The 24,685-nt window shown below is 40.1% G+C and overlaps 1 protein-coding gene and 1 long non-coding RNA gene across 9 annotated transcripts in view; one reads left to right on the top strand and one right to left on the bottom strand.

The window, feature by feature from the left end:
• The window catches only part of LOC114814267, a 49,116-nt gene extending 26,099 nt beyond the window's left edge, over positions 1-23,017 (top strand). Inside the window, exons 4-5 of the long non-coding RNA XR_003762035.2 lie at positions 10,232-10,449; positions 22,452-23,017. This is a non-coding gene — a long non-coding RNA (uncharacterized LOC114814267). The remainder of the gene's footprint in view (positions 1-10,231; positions 10,450-22,451) is intronic.
• FAM135A (family with sequence similarity 135 member A) overlaps positions 1-24,685 on the bottom strand; it is a 97,572-nt gene that overhangs the window by 21,464 nt on the left and 51,423 nt on the right. For 5 of the 8 annotated variants that reach the window (XR_003762024.2, XM_039912308.1, XM_029072107.1 and 2 more), the window contains 6 exons: positions 24,336-24,385; positions 20,515-20,670; positions 13,683-13,756; positions 10,654-10,808; positions 8,052-10,410; positions 1,311-1,471 (listed from right to left, as the gene is read on the bottom strand). Coding sequence is in view for 7 of the 8 variants with exons in the window: in XM_039912308.1 (XP_039768242.1) it covers positions 1,311-1,471; positions 8,052-10,410; positions 10,654-10,808; positions 13,683-13,756; positions 20,515-20,670; positions 24,336-24,385 (2,955 nt within the window). In the remaining variant the exon portion in view is untranslated. Of the gene's footprint in view, positions 1-1,310; positions 1,472-8,051; positions 10,411-10,653; positions 10,809-13,682; positions 13,757-17,435; positions 17,503-20,514; positions 20,671-24,335; positions 24,386-24,685 lie in introns of those variants that run through there. The other 3 variants (XM_029072120.2, XM_029072125.1, XM_029072135.1) reach the window with 2 other exon arrangements.

Genomic DNA, 24,685 nt, shown 5'->3' with positions numbered 1-24,685 from the left:
TCAATCTTGTCTACTTCACTGCCGACACCTTGCCCTCATCCTCCTTTTGGGTTGAACCGCTCCCCCCCACCCATGTACAACAGACCTCACTCTCCCCACGTGTCCCCACTTTCAAAGCCTTATTAAAATCACATCTCTTCCAAGAGACCTTTTTTAAAGGCATTTGATAAGTGCTGACTATGTGCTAGACACTGTACTAAAAACTGGAGTAACGATAATCGGGTTAGACACATTCCCTGTGCAACATGGAGCTCACAGTCTTAATCCCCATTTTACAGATGCAGTAACAGAAGCACAGAGAAGTTAAGTGACTTTCCCCAGGTCACATAGCCAATAAATAGCAGAGCTGGGTTTAGAAACTGGTACTCTGACTCCCAAGCCTTTTCGCTTGGGCACTCTGCCTTCCCCAGTTAGGCCCTCATTCCCCTACTCCTTTTCCCTAATGCCACAGCCAATGCACACGGATCTGTATCCTTTAAGCACTTGATACGCATCCCACCCTCAATCCCACAACACTTTATTTGTACTGATGTCTGTCTCCTCCTTTCTAGATTGTGAGCTCGTTGTGGGCAGGGATTGTCACTGTTTATTGTTGTATTGTGCATTCCCAAGTGTTTAGTACAGTGCTTTGCACACAGCAGTTCTTAATAAATACGGTTAAATGAATGAACTTAAGTACATACCCACAATATATTTATTTTAATGTCTCTCTCCCCTTGTCAGACTATGAGCTCGTTGTGGGCAGGGAACCTATTTGATAATTCTATTGTATCATTTTCTCCTAAATGATACTCTGAGTACACTCCTCTGCATACGATATGTGCTCAATAACTACGAGTGACAGATTGCACTTGAACAGCCATAACACCTCTGGATTTGTCATATATACCCTATTTTTTAAGCACTAACATATACATATCCAAAGCTTCTTTTTATTATCAGTAAATTATTTTAGTTCCTGTCTCCCAAGCTACATGTAAACTCCTCAGGGATAGAGAACATGTCTACTGATTCTTTATTTTCTCTGAAGTACAACAGGCACTCAAGAAATACTACTTATGATGAAGATGACTATAATACAGTTTTATAAGCTTGTGATCATCATTTAAAATGTGCAAAAAGTATCTTTTTGGGTATTTCAAAATTAAGCGGTTTCTAGGTGACCAAAACGTTAAATTTTAGAAAGTCTGCATGACTCAAGTCACTGAAATTACACATTTTTTCAGTAAGGGGACTAAATATGAAAAACAAAACTTTCATATTTCTTACATGACCTAAAATTCAGTATCAGATGTCACTTCTACACATACCATCTAAGCCGTGGACACAAACGATGAGATGAATACCATCTTCCAAACCATCATCTTCTTCCATGCTGAAATAAGGTACTGTGGAAGCCAGTTTAAGAACATCGCTGTACATAAATCCAGGGAGCTTAAGTTGCTTCAATTCCTCCTTTGCCTGAAGGAAACTGAAGCACAATATTACTACTATGAATATTCGACTGCACCTTTAGCATATAGGACACAATCCACTGATTTAGGGGATTTACAATGGAAATCCATATGGCTAATTCATGGTAAAAATCACACAGTAGGACAATTTATTGTATTGTTCTTTTCTGAAAATTCTGTATTCAAGGGCAGGTAAGACAACACCCCCTGCTTTTTCTTAATGGTATTTAAGTGCTTACTATGTACCAGGCATAGTATTAAGTGCTGATTTAGATATTAATCAGGTTAGACACAGTCCATGTCCCACATGGGGCTCACAGTCTTAATCCCCATTTAACAGCTGCAGTAACTGAGGCAAAGAGAGGTAAAATGACTTGCCCAAGGTCACACAGCAGGCACGCTGCGGGGCAGGATTAGAACCCAGGTCCTTCTGATTCCCAGTCCCGGGCTCTATGCCCTGGGCCACGCTGCTTCATCTTCAAACGGGAGACTTTAACGAACTTGTCCGTTCCTGCGAAAGCCTCGCTATTCTAAGTTCAGAAATAGATCTGGGGAAGAAGTGTACAAGATCATATCCCAGAAACTGAACTGGTAGGGTCTCTGCTCAGTCAACTGTATTGAGCGCTTAAAGTGTGCAGAGCACTGTACTAAGCGCTTGACAACACAATATACCAGGCACATGCCCTGCCCACAACCCCCTCGAACCCTCTCTTTTCTCCGCCTTTGTCAATTTTCATGGCAATGGAAGGGAGTTGGAGAGGCAGCAAATGGGTTAAGGTGGTAAACGCTGAATGAAAGAAAAACGGGGTGCGGGAAAACCAATAACCACTTAAAATCAACATTTCCAAAAACTGAAATTAACCTTTTGACAACTCCATCATTTTCAAACTGCAATCAAGTTAGGGTAAAGGCCAAGGGTTAGGAATAAGGTTGGAACCTTTGTAAAAGTATTCATAAATGGCTTTGTTTTGTTCTGTTTTGTTGTCTGTCTCCCCCGTTTAGACTGTGAGCTCGTTGTTGGGCAGGGATGGTCTCTGTTGCCGAACTGTATATTCCAAGCGCTTAATACAGTGCTCTGCACATAGTAAGCACTCGACTGAATGAATGAACAAGTGAATTGCCAATGAACTGTCAAATCAGATGGGTGAATTTTTAGTCGTGTCTTGAGGCATTTGTTTTAAATAGAGCTCCCCCTCCACCCCCAGTGTGTGTGTTTGGGGAGGAGGTTTATAAAATAAGACCTAGATAGGGCCACTAGCAAAGTGGACAGGTTCAGCAGAAATCATAAAAATAGCTGGTTAGGTTGGGTGGTGAAGAACACAGACACAACTGAGGTGGCTATTCTGGCAACTGCAGCTGGTAACCGGTCTACGGTGCTCAGGAATAGTATCGGTACTATGCTGCAGTTCCTCTGGCCATAAATGATGAGCTTTAGGCATTTGAGATTCGCCCCACCCTCAACCCACAGCACTTAGGTACGCATCTTTGCATTGTTATAAATTCCTTATTTATAGTAATGTCTGTCTCCTCCTCTAGACTATAAGATCGTTGTAGGCAGGGAATGTGTTGCTAATTCTGCTCTACTGAATTTTTCCAAGTGTTTAGTGATCGACACATAGTAAGCACTTAATAAATACCATTAATGAGTTTTGTAGTAAATTTCAACAATTCACTTCACAGTATGCCGTGCCCCTGTCCGTCTAATCACTTGTTGTACCCACTGTATTAGTAGGAACACAGCTGGCAGGATGAGAGTGAGAGTGCCACTGGGAAAACCACTAGTACTAGAATCGGTTCCTCTCCACAGATTCTCAGGCTCTAATAATAATAATAATTAATAATTATGGCATCTGTTAAGCACTTACTGTGTGCCAAGTACTGTTCTAAGCACTGGGGTAGATACAAGGTAATCAGGCCGTCCCATGTGGGGCTCACGGTCTTCATCCCCATTTTACAGATTAGGGAACTGAGGCCCAGAGAAGTGAATAGGCTTGCCCAAGGTTACACAGCAGACAAGTGGCAGAGCTGGGATTGGAACTCAGGTCCTCTGACTCCCAAGCCCGGTCTTTACCCACTTAGCCACACTGCTTCTCTAATATTCAAGACTGGAGCAAGGTTGTATATTGTTTAATACACAAGACTTCATTATGTGTCCATTAAAGAGAAATCCATTTGACAGTATCATAGTTGGCCCCATCATCTTTCTTCAAACCCATGAGCTTGGCATTATCCTCTCTCTCACTCCCCTTATTCAGTCTGTTACTAATTCCATTTGTTTTTTTCTCCAGAAGCCATCCCATCAATCAAGCAATGGTATTTATTGGGTGTAGAGCACTGTACTGAGCGCTTGAGAGATCCAAATAACAGAGTTGATAGATACGTTCCCTACCCACAGTGAGCTCACAGTCTAGGGATGAACAAGCTTATAGTCTAGACCCATCCAAACTTTTCCTATGCTGATCCGGGGTCTTGTCATATCTGTCCTGACGAGTGCATTAACCTCTTCACTGCTCTCCCTGCCTCTTTTCTTGCCCTTCTCCAAACCAGACTTTGCTCTGCTGCTCAAATCAAGTTTTAAAAACATAATTCTGTACACATCTTCCCACTTCTCAAAACTCCTACATGACTGCCCAATCACCTCCGTATCGAGCTGAAACTCCTGACTTTGAGGCAATCAGCTCCCTCTTCCCCACTTATACACTCTCTTTACCCACTGCACCCCAGCTCACACTCTTTGTCCCTCTCAAGGTAACTTATTCATGGCACGTTGTTCTTGTCTATTCTCCCACCACTGATAGGAGAAGCAGCGTGGCTCAGCGGAAAGAGCACGGGCTTTGGAGTCAGAGGTCATGGGTTCAAATTCTGGCTCGGCCACTTGTTAGCTGTGTGACTTTGGGCAAGTCACTTAACTTCTCGGTGCCTCAGTTACCTCATCTGTAAAATGGGGATTAAGACTGTGAGCCCCACATGGGACAACCTGATTCCCCTGTGTCTACCCCAGCACTTAGAACTGTGCTCGGCACATAGTAAGCTCTTAACAAATACCAACATTATTATTATTATTGATTTCTTTTCTACACCCTGACCAATTTCTAACCTCCCCATCTTAAATCCCCAAACTGCCATTTTAGCTCTCCCATAGCACCTAAGCACGTAGGTACTCGTCTTTATATTGCATACTTTATAATGCATTCTTCTATTTACAATGTATTTTAACAATGGCCTTCCCTGCTGGATTGATAGGTCTTTCATAGCAGGGATCACTTCTGCTAATAATAATAATAATAATAATGTTGGTATTTGTTAAGCGCTTACTATGTGCAGAGCACTGTTTTAAGCACTGGCGTAGATACAGGGTAATCAGATTGTCCCATGTGAGGCTCACAGTTAATCCCTATTTTACAGATGAGGTAACCGAGGCACAGAGAAGTTAAGTGACTTGCCCACAGTCACACAGCTGACAAGTGGCACAGCCGGGAGTCGAACCCATGACCTCTGACTGCGAAGCCCAGGCTCTTTCCACTGAGCCACGATTCTCCCAAATGCTTCAATACAGTGCTCTTCAGAGAATAAGCACTCAAATACTGTTAATTAGTCCACCACTTAGGTTATCTTGTAGGCTAACCTACTTCTATATTTCTCAATTACACTGACAAAGGTGCCTGAAAGAATAAGTATATTTTGAGGCACATGCTGAGATCGGCTTAGCTTATATTTCCCAATCTGTATCGAACAGGAAACTCCTTTTTGGTTAACAGAAAATTAAAATATACATCCCCTGGATTTATGGACTCTCAAAACCCGAGAACCGGTATCACTTGGGAGTCAGTCATCTCTTTTCATCTAAGCACCTGAAAATAGTGCTTGGGTAGGTGATTAAACATTAGGCTACCTAGATGGGAAGAGACTGATAAATATTAATGAGGAGGATGAGGACCATGATAAAAATACTAGGAAGTGAAAAGACCAGCCTCAACTCCTTACAAACTAGAGGTTTGGGGATACACTGGTTACCAAAACATGTGTAGCCACCATGTTTCCTGCGGCTTCTGGCCAGCTAAGGGGAAGTCTTCAACTATTACAGTGGGAAGCAGCGGGCCGCAGTGAAAAGCGCCCAGGCCTGGGATCCAAGGACCTAGGTTCTAATCCTTGCTCTGCCACTTGTCTGCTGTGTGATCTTTGGCAAGTCACTTCACTTCTCAGTGCCTCCGTTTCCTCATTTGTAAAATGGCGATTAAATCCTGATCCCTCTACTCAGACTGTGAGCCCCATGTGGAACAGGGACTGTGTCCAATCTATTGTGCATCCACCCAGTGCTTAGCACATAGTAAATGCTTAACAACAACAACATCAGCTATCTTCAGGGTAATTTCTAGACCTGTAATCATTTCCATGTCCATCTTGCTGTAGTTCGGAGTTCTCCGTAGTTCTTGGTCTAATTCTCAGTTTCAGACTAGTTCTTAGGCAAATACAGACTGGCTTCTATTTCTTTTTCATAAAACTGGGATGGTGACAACCCAGGACTGTGGACAATCACAGAAGAGGCATGCCCAGTTATGCCCGGGAAGACTCACATCCATTACCTGCTGACACTTTGGGTTTTATATTTCATATGGGATAATTAGAGTGAGAAGAAAATCTGCTCAGCTGAGAATATCAAGCTTGATAAGTATTCATTCAATCGTATTCGGTATTGAGTGCTTACTGTGTGCAGAGCACTATACTAAGTGCTTACTGATAATCCTTCTCTCAGTCTCCCATCTTGTTGGATTTCCTTTCCTCAACTATGCCATCTGACATTTTCCAAATCAGTCATTTTGTAGTGCTGGACATTTCCCATTTCTCAACTCCACCTTGGCTTCTTAGTCATCAACAATTAACAGAAATCATTTTCTAGCTGGTCACGTTCAGAAATTCTGAAAGTTGGTGCTTCAAAAACCATACACACCATCTCCACCTTTTACTGCTATACTCATGGGGCTGCGGGTTTCTCTAACTTAGCTTAGTTAGAGATCTTAGCTCCCTCTCTTTTCTTTTAATTGATAAGGGAAAAGAAGAAATAATTCCAGCCACTTGAAGGAATGGTATTCATCCTGTAATGGACGACTAACGTACTAGAGACTGGACTATATTCTGCAGTGGGCACCCATTTTGAGATTTACTCTCAAATATGCTCAGTTCTGCATTATTAACTCAGGTTTTTTACTACATGCTTTGACTAGATAGCAATGGCAGAATTAGAAAACATTTGCAGTGTCAAAGCAATTGGTTGCACACGTGCATGGTGCCTGACAGATGAGTAGTACAAATGGGAGTTTTTCTTACTGAGAAGGCATGCGAGAAAAAACCTCTGCATTATGAGAGAAGTGGATGCACTACAAACGTACAGGGTAACTATTTACTTATTGGCTTATTTTTAGTTTCCCTCCGATAAGATCCTAGCGGTTTAGGCAGATTCACTTAGGATATTTTCTGGAGGTCCAAGTGGGCAGAGCTCTTGAGATCCTGACCAAGAATGCAGATAAAGATGATGGAGATTCAAAGAGAAAGAGGCGGCAACAAAGAAAGGGAGAGAAGAAAGACAAAGTGGGAAAGATACAGTGAGAACAATACAGAAAGAAAATATCTAGCCAGACTGTCAGATAAAGATATTGTCAGTCTCTCACAGGACACCCGCCATAAAGACACACTCACCATGTAGTCTATTACACTCTAGGTCAGTGGGTTCTACAGGATGGAGCCCTGTCACTCCAGCCGACAGAGAACAGGAGCAGACCAGCTGCAGCGGCAATAAACAGCAGCCGGTAAGGGAAACCAGGGGTCACTGCCATACTCTCTAATGCTGTTGTAGCCAAGACTTTCACCAACTCTTTCTACCACAAGCAGCTACCTGAAGCAGCAAAAGCATGCACACTTACGATGATGGTGGGGCTCCAGGGCAAAACACATAAGGAAAGCCCTTATCAGCTCCTGCCATTGTGACCTAGTATCACCTGGAGGGACCTAACTCCTTAACCACAGGTGTTGCTGACACCTCAACTGAAAACTGGACTTTTGGGTGTTCTGTTGGAAACATTTTGAAAAGTAGCAAACGGGCAAAAATCATTGTGAGCCTCCTGCCTAATTTGGGCCATTTGGTTATTTTTACTGGGAAGCACTTTGAAAAGTACACAGTTTTACTGGGAAGAGCCTTGAGCAAAGGAGATGGAGTCCTTCCGTAGAGTCATTCATTTAAGTATTTTACCCTCTCCACATTCTCCAGATATTAAATTACAGGTATTCATTTACCTTTCTCTCTTTCTTTCAAAAGTGCCTTTTAAGTCAGACAGAAAGTCAATTTCCAATCTGTTTCCCACACACTGTTGGAAGCAGATACTAGGTCAGAGGATTTTTTTTTTTTAAATATTTGATTTCTGTGTGAAATAAAACAAAGACTTACAGATGGTGATCGGGTCTGGTAAACAGATCAATAGTTCACACTGTCTCTTCTATTCAAAAACTCCCCTCAAGGTATCTTAACGTAATACCTTTATCTATATATAGTTATAGTAGTATTTACAAATATACACACACACATGCTGTCAATCCAATACTTACGCTTGCATTTGAGATTTGGGTGAATTTTCATACCAGGAAAGCGATGAAGTGGAGCTGTACGATATACTGCTTGGTTGCTTTGTAATTGCATCAAATTTGCTTTTTGAAGGATACGTAATACTGCCAGGAGACTCCCTCAGTGCTGCCGGGAAAGACAAACAACCCGGAGCACAGACGGCAGGCATATTTGCTCCATCCCTTAGATATTCACTATTTATCCTTTCAGACCGGAGAAGTTTCTCTTCTGTGAGCCCCAGGCTGTCCTCATAATTAGTGTTTGTGGCTCCATCCAAAACCGTATCATCTGTTTCTTCATAATAACCATTTTGAACCATTTCTTGATCCTGTTCCTCTTCTTCCTCCTCCTCCTGAGGATTAACTATCTCCTTTTCAGAAGTTTCTTTCTGTGGGCTAATTGGATTGCTCTGGTCAGTAGGACACGTATCAGAAATATCCGTACTGCTTCGAGAACCAAAATAATTTTCCACAAACCCTTGTTTTACCATGTCGGTACTACTGGCTGATGATAGGTCATTTGTGCCTGTATGAATTTCACCTTTCATCATTGGTAGTTCCAGAATTGCTTGATTGAGGTCTAAGAGACTTACAAGTGTTTCTTGGTCAGTTCTATCTTCTTTCCCCTCTGCATTAGTAGAAACTGAACCTGAAACGGCACACGGCTCTAGCAAATACATCAGCTCTGAATTTAATTGACTTGTCTCCTCCATCAAATTTTGATCTTTATCAGGACTCTGGGAGCGCTTACAGACAGAGTCAGATTTTGCCTGTGAGCTGTAACTGCTTTTTACATCACCGGGCCTACTGTCATCTGAAACATCAAATAGTAATGGGTCTTTTATACTTGAAAGTGAGGAATATACAGATACGGTCTCATGAACAGAATTACCTAAAAATGCAGTACTCTGCTGTTGCAAAATAATACTTGACCTTTTACTGTCATATTTTGACATATCAATAATTCCTACATCAAATACAGTTTTGCTATCACTTAGATGGCATTCTGGTACAATAGATAGCTTAGAATTTTCATCAGGTGACAGTTCATCATCATCTGAAGGCAGAGAGTTTATGGATGTCAAGGATGACTGTATTTCGCTCAAAGCACTAGTGCTCTCAGTACAATGGCTTTCTACTGAAATTTTGATATTGTAATCTGGTTTCAGGAGAAGCTGAGGAAGTGTCCTTTCATTACTGCAAGCACTCTGCCCTTGTACAGGCTCAGACACCGCATCGGGGTTTGGGTGTGTTGCAAAAGAACTCGGTTCACTTTCTACACCTGAATCGGAAAATCTAGATGAGGCATATGTGACGTTAACATCTGGTAACCTAACCACATCCCCACTTACAATAACATGATATTCTTTCGCAGAAAGAGCAGACTGACTACTTTTTAACTTAGTTAAGGACTCTCCAGTACAGCGGAAAGTTGTTTCTTGTACAGTTTCCCTTTCGAAAAATAATTCCTGTTCTGAAGACTTAGATTTACCACTAGGTTCTAAAGGCTGGAAACCAGGCAACTGTGCACTGTCCCTCAATATTTCTTCTTGACGAGACTCTGTCCAACGCCCAATAGTTACAGTCACTTTCTCTCCCTTAAAATGATCATTACTACTTGGCTTGACTTCAATTGTTCTAACTCCAGGCGGTGGAGTTGCTTGATGAACACAGCAATCATCTGACGCACGTCCTGAGCCCACGCTGAGATCCACTTGTGTAATTTCATTAGCATCCTGGGTGATATCAAGTTTACCTGAAATGGACAAATTTGCACAAAGATTTAGGCTGCCAGAGCTCAAAGGGGCAAATTGGGTTTGCTGCACATTTTCAATTTTTGCAGGCTTTAGTTCAGTTCTGTCTGTGTTAGCTGGCAAATATCTAAGTTCTTTTTGACTTGTCTGTCTGGTGCAGGTCTTTGAGTCAAAATTAAGTCCACTTATTGTGGGATCCAGACCTTCCTTCTGGCTATGAGAAGGTTTGCCTTCAAAGCATTTAGAGATGTCCTCTGATGCTGTGGTTTTCAAACATTTGTAGCCTACCAAAACCACCGAGTCTTTAGAGTTTTGTTTTATTACTTTTTTGGTGTTTTCGGTTTTCATTGTTCTCATGAGCTTAGTAACCTTAACCTTGGATTTATTTGAATCTTCATATTTTCCTTTTAGAGACTTTGTTAGCTGCTTTTCACCTTCTGTATACCAAATATTGGCGGCACCAGCAGGTCTGTTTTTCAACTCTGGGCTAGAAAATCCAGCAACAGAGCTTTCTTCAGTCTCATATTTATCCATTCTATTGGACTCTGATCTCTGAAGATTCTGAACTCCCATCCAGGGTGCATCTAAGTCTTTTATCCAAAGAAAAAGAGATTCAAGTTTAAAACAAGGTAACTCAAGAGATCAAGACTCAATTTCTTCTGAATATAACTTTCAAGAATCCGCAAAACATATATTAGAGCAACCAACTTTTAAAAAAGGAGTGAAAACTCTTGCCTGGCATCAGTAATGAAAATTCAGAAAAGCAATTTCTAGCTTCTATATAAGCTTCCCCCACCTCTACCAATTAAGAACCAAAATTAATTTCTGCTTACCTTCAGTGATGGAATCTAAATACCTATCTTCAAAGATTATAGGTAATGAGTTGAGGTCTCCATCTAGTTCACTACATTCAATAGGTAGAGGTGGAAGAGAACTGCAGAAAGAAGTATTTTTGATAGCTGTGCACATCTGTAGGTGGCTCTGAGCACTGAAAAATAAATCAAACACACCGAAACCCCTTTACTATAGGGTTGTCATAAAACTCTAATAATAATAATAAGGACCTATAATAAGTACTCCCTTCTACGCCGCCTTGATTTGCTCCCTTCATTGATCCCTCCCCTCCCACCCCCACAGCACTTATGTACGTATCTGTCACTTTATTTATAGTTATGTCTGTCTCCCCATCTAGCCTTTAAGCTTGTTATGGGCAGGGAACGTCTTTGTTATATTGTTATATTGTACTCTCTCCAGCGCTCTGCACACTCACTAAATACAACTGACTGACCGCTTCTTAAATGCCAAGCACTGACCAAAGCACTGGAGCAGATATAATACAATCAAATCAGCCACAGTCCCTGTCCTTCACAAGGCGTACCGGTCAAGGGAGAGGGAAAATAAGTATTTAATCCCCATTTTATAGGAGAGGAGAGGAAACTGAGGCACAGGGAAGTTAAGTGCTCAATAAATCCCACTGTTCATGATGATGACTTGCCCAAAGTGACACAGCAAGCAGTTTCCTCATCTGTCAAATGGGGTTTAAATTACCTGCTCTCCCTCCTATACAGACTGTGAGCTTCATGTATAATAATAATAATAATGGCATTTGTTAAGCGCTTATTATGTGCCAGACACTGCACTTAGCACTGGGATAGATACAAGCAAATTGGGATGGTTGGACACAGTCCCTTTCCCACATAGGGCTCACAGTTTTAATCTTCATTTTACAGATGAGATAACTGAAGCCCAGAGAAGTGATGTGATTTGCCCAAGGTCACACAGCAGACAAGTGGCAGAGTTGGGATTAGAACCTAGGTCCTTCTCATTCCCCACCCCATGCTCTACCCAGGGATCAGGTCCAACCTAATTGTATTACATCTACAGTAGTGCTTAATACAATGCATGGCACATAGTAAGTACTTAATAATACCACTATTATTATTAGTATCAAAAATAATACTTCTATTAAGTGACTTGCCCAAGCTCATGCAGTGGGCAAGTAGAAGACCTGGGCTAGAACTCAGGTCTTCTACTATTCTAAACTCGCTCTCAATGCCCCTTAAGAAGTACTTCCAGTTTCATCTCCCTGTTCACCTGACTTCAAGATGAGCTCTGTCTCATGAGTGATCTGAGCACATGACGATCTCACATCGTTGGAGAAACAATTTCCAGGCTTAGAGGGAAAGACTAAGCCTACTCTTCAAAAGCAGGGGAGAGGTGCTAGACAAGGCCCTTTTGGGGCTTGGGGAGTCACTCCTAGCCCAGTAGCTTAAACCAGGTCATTTCACTGCAACAAAACTGAGGTCAGTCCTGCTCAAAGCTTCCCCATTTTAATGATCCTTGCATGGGGGCTGAGCTGGTTCTTCATGGGACTCTTAAAGGTCAAGCGAATTTGGGGCTGCAATGACAAGAACCAGAACCCTCCCACCTGTATACTATGAACGTGTTGCAGCTCTCTCTAAGCAGCAGGGGACTAAAGCAGTGTTGGAAAGTGGCTGGGCGGCTCTGTTTTTTCTCTTTCTGAGACCCTGGACTCTTTCGGTGGGGCTCTCTTGCATAACAGTAATACATATAAGCCCTATGCAGGGCTAATTTTAGTATTTGAGATGACTAGGTAAGAGTTTAATTCCAGCCCTTCCTGAATCCTATCAGGTTTTATATAGTTCATAATATATAACACAGCTCAGCACTGGGATCATGCAAGGTCAGAAACTGCCATATTTATATCGCATACATTTTTGTTTTGGGGATGGAGGAGAATGAATTCCCAGGAACAAAGACAATAAAAGGAAAAATATTATCAGTAAACACTCCCTCTTCACCGACCCATTATCCCCTCAGTAAATGCAAAACAATGACAATTATTATCATCTCCCGGTTTAAAACTCATATCAGCACTTCATGATCTAGGCTCCATGGTTAGCAAGTTTTTTCATCCAGTAAACATTTATTCTTGTACTATTTTGTACTCCACCAATGTTTACTGAGCTATTGAAAGGCAGGCATCTGGTCTATGTTTGTATCTAATAATAATAATAGTTGTGGTATTTGTTAAGTGCTTACTATGGTCCTGGCACTATACTAAGCACTGGGGTGGATACAAGCAAATCCAGGTAGGACACAGTCCCTGTCTCGAATACAGCTCACATTCTTAATTCCCCATTTTACAGATAAGGGAACTGAGGCACAGAGAAGTGATTTGCCCAAGGCCCCACAGCAGACACGTGTTGCCGAACTGTACACTCCAAGTGCTTAGTACAGTGCTCTGCACACAGTAGGCGCTCAATAAATACGAATGAATGAATGAATGAATGAATGAATGGTGCAGTCAGTATCAGAACCCATGACTTTCTGACTCGCAGGCCCATACTCTATCCAATAAGCTATGCTGCTTCCTTTTTAAACTAACTTTGAACACCACTAACAGATTGCTTAATATTATTTGATAATGGTCGTTAAAAAAAAATGAAGTCAAAATGCTATTACACAGCTGAAAGATTCCAAAAGTTAGTTAACTGAACAGGCCACAGTGGTAAAAACACTTTAGATCATTTTAAGACTGAAGATGCATTGCACTAGCTCAAATGGATTACAACATTTTTATTATCAATATCTTTACTGATGTGGAGTGATGTGAGAACACACTGAATATGACACACTCCAGCTGAGCTAGCTCTCTCTCGTTGCCTCTAAGCTGGCAGTCAGGGGATACTAGAACTGTACTACAATTTCATTCATTCTACCCTAACTACTATTATAGGACTCGTTGGGTTATTTGTTTGGAAAATCCAAAGCGCTGAAGGGTTCATGCAAAGGAAAGCAGCAGGATGGCAGTATCAATTTTTGGGTTCATGTTACTCACTGGAGTTCTTGATATGCCAGGGCAGCTTGTCGTGGATGCTCAAGACAAAAGAATGCTTCTGAAAATCTACGCACCTGAAAGATTCCAAAAGTCAGTTAACTGAACAGGCCACCTTGGTAAAACAGTTTATATCATTTTAAGACTTAAAATGCAGGAATGGTTCATTTACCTCAAATTGAAAAAAATTATCAATATCTTTATTGATGTGGAGCGATGTAAGAACATACTGGATACGAAGCATGATTATTTTCTACCCTTCTAGACTGTGGGCAGGGAACATGTCTACCAATTAAGGTGTAGTGTACTCTCCCAAATGCTTAGTACAGAGCTCTACACACAGTAAGCTCTCAATAAATATGATTGATTCTTCGAAAGAAGGTACTGGCCCTAATGCCATTCTGCAGTTTTACGGACTGTAGGCCACTGGCAGCCTCCACAAGTCTGCTGCCCAGCCAGCCTATCTGGCATGAGACTGGCACGCACCATCATTTCCAAGGGCCCCTGCTGGGGAATGCTAAATTGATGTCCCACCCTTTTTGAACCGAGTGCTTCTGCTCCCGGATCCCTCCATTAATAGCGCTACCATCCCTTGTCTCTGCTGCTCATTTCATTTCCTTTACTTATCTGCTGTGTGACCTTGGACAAGTCACCTCCTTTCTCTGGGCCTGTTACTACACCTGTAAAATGCAGATTAAGACTGTGAGCCCCATGTGGGACAAGGACTGTGTCCAACCCCATTTGCCTGTATCCATCCCAACTCTTAGTATAGTGCCTGGCACATACTAAGGACTTCACAAATACTGCAATTATTATTGTTATATAATTGCAGTATTTGTGAAGTCCTTAGTATTAATTACTATTAATTACTATTAATAATAATCACCATTATGATTATTATTCATCTCCACCTGGGCAGCGAGGCAAACGACAGAGCATTCTGTCTTTAAGCACCACCTTATTCCCTGTTGGCTAACATGGAAATATAGGAGTAATGAAGTAAAATCAGAATACAATTCCTTGAATAGGTTCTAATCAAATGCCTCTAAAATGAAGATGTTTCAGCCTTGGTTCACCTCTTGGTCTTTTCCCCAAGAAACAAGAGCTAATTATTGTTAATACAATGGCAGGAACTGTGTTCTGGTCATCAGTGTCCACTAGAAATTGAACTCACAACTAATTTTTTTATAATTGTGATATTTACTAGGTGCTTACTAGGTGCCAGAATTACTGTCTTCTGTCCTAAAATGCCATTCTCTGTGCTATCTTGCCAAGCATGTCACTTTCCAAATTCCATACATCCCAGAGCAGTGAAGAAGTTATAGCAGCCTACACTACTCTTCTGTCCTGTGCTTCTGTCCCGGGTAACTTTAAAGCTATGTGTTAATCAATGGGGTGGCTATATTTTACAGAAACAAATATTTGCTTAAATTAATATCTCCCTCAAATGAGGAGAGTTAATTATTGCTAATTCAATGAGGAACTGTGTTCTGGTCATCATTATAACATATCCTCTAGAAACTGAACCAACAACTGATTTTTAATGATTTTGATATTTACTAGGTACTAACTATAAGTTGATCATTGGGGTAGCTAAATTTTACAGGAAAAAAATATTTGTTTCAATTTATATATCTTTCAAATGAATCAATCATATTTGCTGAGTGCTTACTGTGTGTACAGCACTGTGCTAAATGCTTGGGAGAGTATAATATAAAAGAGTTGGTAGGCATGTTCCCTGCTAACAACGAGCTTCCAGTCTATCGGGGATGATAGATACAAATAAATGACAGATATGTTCATAAATGCTATGGGGATGAAGGTGGCGTGAATAAAGGGTTCAAATCCTAATTCAAAGCAATGCAGAGGGAAGTGGGAGAAAAATAAATGAGGGCTTAAGCGGGAAGGCTTCCTGGATGAGATGTGCTTTTAATAAGGCTCTGAAGGAGGAGAGAGTGATCATTTGTAAGATATGAAGGGGGAGCGAGTTCTAGGTTAGAGGTGAGACATGGGTGAGGGGTTGGTGACGAGACAGATGAGATTTAGATACAGTGCATAGGTTGGCATCAGAGGAGCCAAGCGTGCAGGCTGCGTTGTAGTAGGAAATCATAGAATTAAGGTAGGAGGGGCAAGTTGATTGAGTGTTTTAAAGCCAATTGTAAGGCGTTTCTGCCTGATGGAGAGGTGGATGAGCAACCACTGGAAGGTCTTGAGAAGTAGGGAAACACGTACCGAATGGTTTTGTCAGAGTGAAGTAGAAACTGAAGTGGTGAGAGGCAGGAGTCAATGAAGTCAGCAAGAAGGTTGATGCAGCAATCGAAGGAGGATAGGATAAGTGCTAGGATTAACATGGTAGTAGTTTGGATGGAGAAGAAAGGGCCAATTTTAGTGATGTCGTGTAGGTCAAACTGACAGGTTTTGATGACAAATTGAATATGTGCGCTGAATGAGAGAGATGTTGAGGATAATGCCAAGGTTACATGCTTGTGAAGTAGGGGGGATGGTGGTGCTGTCTATAATGAAGGGAGAGTCATGGGGACGATGGGGTTTGGGTGGGAAGATGAGTTCCGGTTTGGACATGTTCGGTTTGAGGTGTTGGCAAGACATCCAGGTAGAGATGACCCAAAGGCCAGAGGAAATATGAGACTGCAGAGAAGTCACGGGAGCGAATAAGTACTCCAAGGGAGTGAGTGTAGATGATGAATGAAAGGGGACCCAGGGTTGAGTCTCCAGGTACTCTCTCAGAGAATCTAACAGGTATTTGCAAATTACTGGCCTGATTTAGATCAGGCTCACACTTCGGTAGTGCATCAATTTCATTTTGGGTAGACCTTAGGGACACCAAGTGATGAGCTGGAAAAGTAAATTTACTCAGTGATACCTATTATGTAATCTGCAAAATACTCCCACCAAGTAGTTGGACAAGAGGTTCCCACACTTTAACTTGTGACCCCTATATGGCTTTTTTGGCCAACACAGTGAAACTCCCAAAGCGTCAGCCTGAAGCCACCCTCCTGCTTTTCGTGGGCTGTCAACTGCAGATTATAGTGGAAAAAAAGCTATGAAGATGTGAACCAGGCAGGGGACACCTTAGGCTGCTTATATAGTACTCTGCTCCATCCCCATAGCACCTATTTTAAACTACATCTCAGTTCAAACTTGCTGCTGGAGATGCCGGAAGTGACACTTATGGCTCTTGGATTTCAGTAGAAATCTGAATGCAACCCCAAAATGAAGTAAGGTTGGGTAGCCAAAATCAGAAATATGATTAGTTGGCCCTAAAATTTGATAAGGTGATTTGGCTATTTTTGAAATATTGTTTACAGTGTTTAAGTTAACATGACTTCTTAAGTTTAGAAACACAAATTGATAGGGTTCATTATTTTGTTTGGATCAATGTGGAAGTAATTTGAAAACACAGGTCCATTTGGTTTGGAAATAGTATTGCTTAATATATATACTATTATATATACTATTGTTATATTAAAGTATATAGTTTTTATATAAGGTACTGTTCATATTAAACATTATTTAAACACCGCTACTGTTTAATTGAACTGCATAACTAGTGCTGTTATATATAGTTTAATATAAATAATAGTTTAATAATGTTATTTTACAAACCTATCATTCTCACAGGTTCAAATAATTTCTGCAGAGACCTCAAATAAGATAAATTAACTAAATATTAAATAAACTATATTAAATATAATGTACTAATAACAATGAAAATATGAATGGAAAATTATATATTACCATTTCAAACATGGAATTACAATCTGTGGCCCATTTCAATATATTTAAAATGTTCAGTTTATGCATTTACTGAACTTCATGTTCCAATCTGGAAAAAAGATGACTTAATAACTAATGTAAAGAGTTATTATTCAGATGATTGTAACAAACGTTCCGACATCCCCTGAAGCTAAAATGAGAAGAAATGGGTTTAAATAAACTGCAGAAGAGATTTAAAACAGAGAGAAAGAAATTCTCGAAAGTACAGATTGTCTGACTCAGGAACAGACTAATAGGAAACCGTTAAAATCTAATTCCCCCAAAGTCATTTGTCAGGGATGCTTCAAGTGCAGTCCTGTTCAGAGACATCAGATTTTATCTGGATGATCTCTAGGAGTCTACTCTTAAACACTCTAGTTAACAATACCTGTTATTGGTATCTTAGCTAGGAACAAAAGGGACGGCTAGTCTCAACCAACACTGGTTGATTTCTAACTTGGGATGAAATATACACACACACACACTACGTATTTCATTGAACCTCATTTCTATCACGTCAATGCAAGCTATATTAATTTCATTCATACAAATGTGGTTAAACACATATGTCTTCAAAATTGGAAAGGGTGAAAATGAGTCCAACAGACTCGTAAACGTAAAAAATTGATTGAAAACCTAGAAAGGCAGTCCTTTAAACATCAACAGTTTCCCCCATAATTAATACTAATAGAATAGTGAGAAAACTTGATAGCAGCTTTAAAATCCAATTTTTGTTTTCAAAGTAGTTCTCTGGTGGCACTAACATGAGATCTAAAAATATTCCCTTCCTTTGTTTAGACTGTGAGCCCGTCACTGGGCAGGGATTGTCTCTATCTGTTGCCGAATTGTACATTCCAAGTGCTTAGTACAGTGCTCTGCACATAGTAAGCGCTCAATAAATACTATTGAATGAATGCTGCTGGATGGATCCAGGCACAAATCTACATATCTACTACCTCTGCCCAGAGAAGCTGGAATTTAAAAAAAAAAACCTGATGCAAATTTATTACAGGACACACAACTTAATGCATTGGAACACTGATCATATATTAACTGAGTAAATTTGGTTTTAGTTTCACTTCTCATCCAACAAATTAGTAAAACAAAAAAAAAGTATTTGTGCTTGCCAGCAGAGGTCATTATGCACAAAAGAAATGTCTTTTCCCCTTTCTAAATAGCTAAGCCGTTATCACTACATTTCTCCAAAAACAGAAATATTGGATACAGTGCTCTGCATACAGAATACACTCAATAAGTATGATTGATTGTATATACACCCCTATTAATGGTTTCCGCTCCACAGAAACATTGATAGCAACTGCTTCCACAGATTTTTCATTTAGTCTGGCCACTTGTTCACCCTAGGGCTCTTGACCAGACCTGAGTTTCCAAGCGGGTGGAGGACACCCAAAAAGGTGGCTTGCTGATTTATTAACTCTTCAAAACAGGTCCTCTCCTAATCCTCACTCCTCCTGAAATCCCCTCTTTTTTCCTGGAGCTCAAATTGAAAAGCTGGCATCTCATCTGTATGTGATAGTGCCTGGGAATGAATGAATGAACGAATAAACTCAGAGAAACAGTATAATCAAAATCAATTGCTTTATCGCTTATCTACCTTATGCCACCTCTTTCACTCAGTTTTATCCGTCCTAGGCTTCCTCTCATTTAACTCCAAGATCTTATTTGGAAAGCACATAGTCCAAGAAGAAATAATTGTTTTTAGATCTTGGGTTTAATTTGAACTCCTTCTTTTCTATATAAGCACTTGAAAATATAAACTATTTCTGCTACTAGCAAATATGACTAATTATGATTAGTTCATAAAGGTAAAAAAAACTTAAACACTCAGTGGCATTCATTGAGGGCTTAATGTTTGCAGAGCACTGAACTCAGCACTTGGGAGAGTTCAACACAATAGAGTAGGTACACACAATCTTGCCCACAAGGAGCTTACGAATCAGAGGGGGAAAGTCTTAAAATAAATGTATTAACGTGTTCCTAAGAGTGCTATCAACTATCCTAATAGCAACTAACCTGATATAAAATTCAAATTAGAGTGGAGCCATTTGATTTTTCACAAATAGGGAATCTTTTGGAAAATACACTTTCAAATACTTGCCCATGTTAACAATAATAATGATAATAGTAACTGTGGTATTTGTTATGTGTTTAACATGTTTCAGGCACTGCACTGAGAGCTGGGGTAGATACAAGCAAATTGGGTCTATATCTGTAATTTATCTAGCCATTTATTTATTTATATTAATGTCTGTCTCCTCCTCTAGACTGTGAACTTGTTTTGGGCAGGAATGTGTCTCTTGTTATATTGTACTCTCCCAAGGGCTTAGTACAGTGCTTTGCACACAATAAGCGCTCAGAACATATGACTGAATGAGTGGATGAATGAAAGGTTGGACACAATCCCTGTCCCACATGGGATTCACAGTCTTAATCCCCATTTTACAGATGAGGTGACTGAGGTACCGAGAAGCTAAGTGAATTGCCCAAGGTCGCCCAGCAGATAAGTGGATTCAAGTCTGATTCCCAGGCCCGTTCTCTATCCACTAAACCTCAACTGCTTCTCTAAGCAGCAGCAATAATCAAATCAGCCATAAGTCAGTTATGGCAGCAATACTTGGGTCAATAATTACTTTGCTGTTACTGCTATTTCTTGGTTCAGGTCAGACACCATTTCTGAGACCAATGTGCTCTTTTCCTTCTGCCTCCTGGCTCCCCCTACACAGTGCACCCTTCCACAACTACTGCATGGGTCTTGGGGGCAAGGACTCAAAATTTAGAAGAGCAGCATCAGCTGAAGTGGGCACCACACCCCAGTGGCTCCCTCGAGAATCCTGACAAATACCTGCTTGCTTACCCAGGCCTTCTTTTTAATGGCTCTGGCAATCATTTTCATTTGCTCTGATTTGCTCTAATTTGTCATTTGCTTTAACAAACACTCAGCAAAAATTCAGTCAAATGGTATTATTATCTCACAAATATAAAAAGCTGAAAAGACTAAGGGAAAGAAAGTTAAACATTCTACTCAAAATAGACAACTCACCCTCAATGTATGATGCTCTTGGGCTAATAACGATGTGATTTCATCTTGCAAAGTAATAACTTCCAGAAACTGCCCCCACAGAGCCATAAGAAGTGAGCAAAGCTGTGCAAGATTCATATTTATAAGTTCTGCCAGTTCATCAGGATTCTCCATTTTCTGAAATGGAGAAAAGAGAAATAAAGTATTTTTTTCTCAAGACTTGATGTTACATGTAAAATCCACATTTTATGGCCCAAAACACCTATGTAAAACCAAGATCGGGGCTTCTTTCCAAAGGAAAAAGTGAAAGGAAAAAATATTTAAATGAGACATAAGAACTCGTACATTCGTTTTACTACTAAGGTATTATTACCTTTGAAGACATTATTTTTAAAATTTAAAATTATAAAAACTCAAAGCACAACAATATAATCAGCGAATGCTAAAGTTGTTATTCTATAAATTGGGATTAAAGAGACGGTGATGTAATCTTGCAATGTGACTTTAAGGTATTCTGTAAACAGGGAGAATTGTGAAAATATTGTTGATTCTTTAGAAGGGATGGAGACTTTATCTACATTAATGATTTCCCTTTCTTCCCATCTTCCTACAACTTCAAGATTTTGCTCTTTTGTGGAGCATTTCTCTATACCATGCCGTTGTTGGGTTTTCTCTCCAATACTGATGTTAAAATTTCAATATTCACCTAAACTTCTCATTAAGGCATAACTTCTATTCCATTATGAAAAGTAGGATCCAGTGAAGAGGCAATCAGTTTACTGGTGAATTGTTAAATACAATAAAAAGCTCTGAAAAGAAAAAAATACATTGAAGAAGAAAGTCTGTAATTAAAAATGTTCTTTTTTCCCCCCAGGGATGCAGTTTTAGTCATAAACCCTGGGACGTTGATCAAAGAGAAGTTTCTTTTCAAATGTAAAAGTTACAATATCACTAACCATGTCCTCTCTAGCAATTACCTTAAGAGGCTGTCCGCAGCCTCAGTCTCCTGCACAGTGAGCACTGTTGAACAGCACCGACATATGCCGAAGTCAAATAATTCTCCTGTTTTTCTACACTATAATTAACAATTGTTTGGCAGAGGAGATGAACTCCTATTTGATATTGGGTTGGTCCTCTCACTACTTTTCATTTGGAAACTGAAATCCCTTACTACTCTCACTGCAAAACCATAGTAATTTTTTTCCAGTGAAAAAATGGTGTTTTTTGAAGAAACTAAACCTAGGCAACCAGATTGGCATAAAAAAAATATACAGTGAATTTTAAAAATAGATGTAGCACCAGTGGTGAAAGTAAGCTGGAATGGCCTGGGACATAGTTCTGGTGAAACAATAAGTGCTGCTATGAATTATTCAGAACCAGATGCCTTTCTGACCATTTTTATTTTCAGCACCAAGGTCCGCTCTGCCATGGTTCCTGCTGTCGAGTTCCACAGCTGAGAAGCTGAGCCAGATTTCACACCGACCTGGCTGGGGAACGCAAAAGGCTCTGGAGCAAATAGGGACTACAGGAATCCCCTTGGAGAAATGTTCCAAGATTCAGGGGGTCGGCAGGTCAACCGGAAAATGGCATGTGATGTCAGAGAAGCAGGATGGCACAGTGGAAGGAGCATGGGTCTGGAAGTCAGAAGGTCATGGGTTCTAATCCTGGTTCCACCACCTGTGTGACTTTGGACAAGTCACTTCACTTCTTTGTGACTCAGTTACCTCACCTTTCAAATGGGGATTGAGACAGTGAGCCTCACATGAGACAAGGGCCGGTGTCCAACCTGATTTGCTTTCAACTACCCTAGCGCTTAGTACAGTGCCTGGAACATAGTAAGCGCTTCACAAACACCATTATTATATAACGGTAAGAATAAAATCGACTTTTCCCAATGTGTAACACAAACCTCTTTTTCTAGCATGAACAAACGACTAACATTTGATCTTTCCCACCAGGCAAAGGATTAAAATAAGTTATGCTGCAGTCACATGCGCAGCAAATGGGTCCTTCATTTTGGCGGTACATGGGCCCACGTGTCAAAACCAGCTTTGCATACCCTTTGGATTGAGCTGCATCCCTGACTGCATATTTCCTCAAAGCATTCCAGGAACTAGTTGCCCACTGGGAACCCTACGGATGGCAGAAATGGCATCACTCTTTCCAAAATCAGTTCTTCAACATGGGGTCTTGGTGTTTCAGGACCAAGGCTCATCTATCATTTGCCAAGATAGACCCCATCATTATCAAAAACAAGCTTAACTTAATGGACTTTTGCATTAAACGGTAGTTGAAAAATGTACAATTACCCTTTTATTCATTATTTATGGACACACTTATACATTGTTACGGGTAAAATACCAATTTCAATTTTGTTTGTAATGACGATTTATGTACCTTAAAATGATTTTAATTCATGGATGCACTACATATTGGATTTTTAATATTTTAAGTGTATGGACTTTTTCACACGGAATTTTCACACCTCCAAAATGCTACCTAAATAAAATTTATACTCACGATACAAAGAAATTCTAACTGTTCTAATTTCTATTTCCTTATGATTTTTTTTCCACCACAGGGAAAATTAAAGGGTCTAATAAGGGAAGTTGTGTGATTAATGTCTACAGCCTGCAAGAACAAGATGCTTACAATACTACATGTCTGGCCTTTCAAGCACCTCTAAATAAACAAACAATGCTCTTAGCATTAAGAATAGCCCAGGAATCAAAGTTCCTTTTACATTTCCAGCAGCACGTTGAACAGTCGTGTAGAGAGGGCAAATAGATAGAACATTCCCTATCAGATAGCACTTTGAAATAAAACCACAAGCTATTAAAAGATCTTCAATCTGGTTTGCCATTAAGCCTCATACACATGAATTCCCTCTATTTTCTTAAATAAAATCCATTGAGATGTAGTAAGTTTGGGCTGTGCTTTCATATTTTTGATATGTTCATTTTGTGCAAGCAAGTAAATCGAGGAACGTGGTCAGAAAGAAATGCCTCCAAAACCGCAAGTTTTTTTTTTTAGAATGCTGTAAGCTACAAGGACCAAGGGCAAGGGCTTGTTTAGGGCCTGCATGGGTTAGCAATAAGCTGAACCCATGTGGATTCAGGGAGTCTTGACAAGAGGCTTAATGTAATTAATTTCTAAGTCTTTTTTAATTCATGTCCATATTAGCCTCATCTCTGAGTTTAGCAAAAGCTCAGAAGAAATTATCCAAGTTCAGTGACGAGAGTCGGAATTAGAACCTAGGTCTTCTGACGCACAGGTCTAGGCTTTATCCATTAGGCCACGCTACTTCTTGTAATATAAATTGCTCTGCTACTTGTCTGTTGTGTTACCTTGGGGGAGTCACTTAACTTCTCTGTGCCTCAGTTACTGCATCTGTAAAATGCGGATTAAGACTCTGAGCCTTTTGTGGGACAGGGTCTGTATCCAAACTGATTACCTTGTTTCTACTCCAGCAATTAGGACAGTGCCTGGCATATAGTAAGTGCTTAACAAATACCATAAAAGGATGCAATTTTTAATATACTGTCAGATTCTGACACTGTTTAAACATCAGTGATCTCAAAGACTTAATACACCTTTCAAAGTGTCTAACTTACTAGTATGAAGTAACTTTAGACTGTGAGAGAAATGGACCATTATTGAAAAAATGCACTCCTTTAAAGAAATATCACTTTCTTAATGGGGAAAAGATTAATTTGAATCCTTGCAAATAATTTTATCTCTTTGTGATATTGAAGAACCTCAAAAAATATCACAATTTAATGAGACAACATGAAAAGTACAATACAAATAATGTCACAAATATTCTGAATAAAAGAGAGTACCTTTACTTCTTCACACAGTTCAGCAAGGCGAGCTTCTACATCTATTTTTTCTGAAAATTAAAGTGAAGACAGATTTTTAAAAAAGTAGTATTGTAATTCAAACAATCTGCAAACTGTAGGGCTAAGTAATCTTCTTGTAAAACTACTTAAACCAACAGAAAATTCTTAGGCCACATAGGACTAATTAAGTAAACACCCTTCGGATTTAAATTGCTCATTTTGGACACCACAACTCTCAGGCTTTTATTCAATCAACACTACAATGACACACCCCAGGGTCTCCAAAAGGCTTAATGTTGCCATGAAAACACCTACTTTACACACAAATGGATCTTACTTATCCAACAGAA

The sequence above is a fragment of the Ornithorhynchus anatinus genome, chromosome 1 (genome assembly GCF_004115215.2).
Source record: "Ornithorhynchus anatinus isolate Pmale09 chromosome 1, mOrnAna1.pri.v4, whole genome shotgun sequence".
Classification (NCBI taxonomy): Eukaryota; Metazoa; Chordata; class Mammalia; order Monotremata; family Ornithorhynchidae; genus Ornithorhynchus; species Ornithorhynchus anatinus.
Note: the sequence above shows the minus strand (reverse complement) of the source record. Positions and strands in the feature narration are given on the sequence as shown.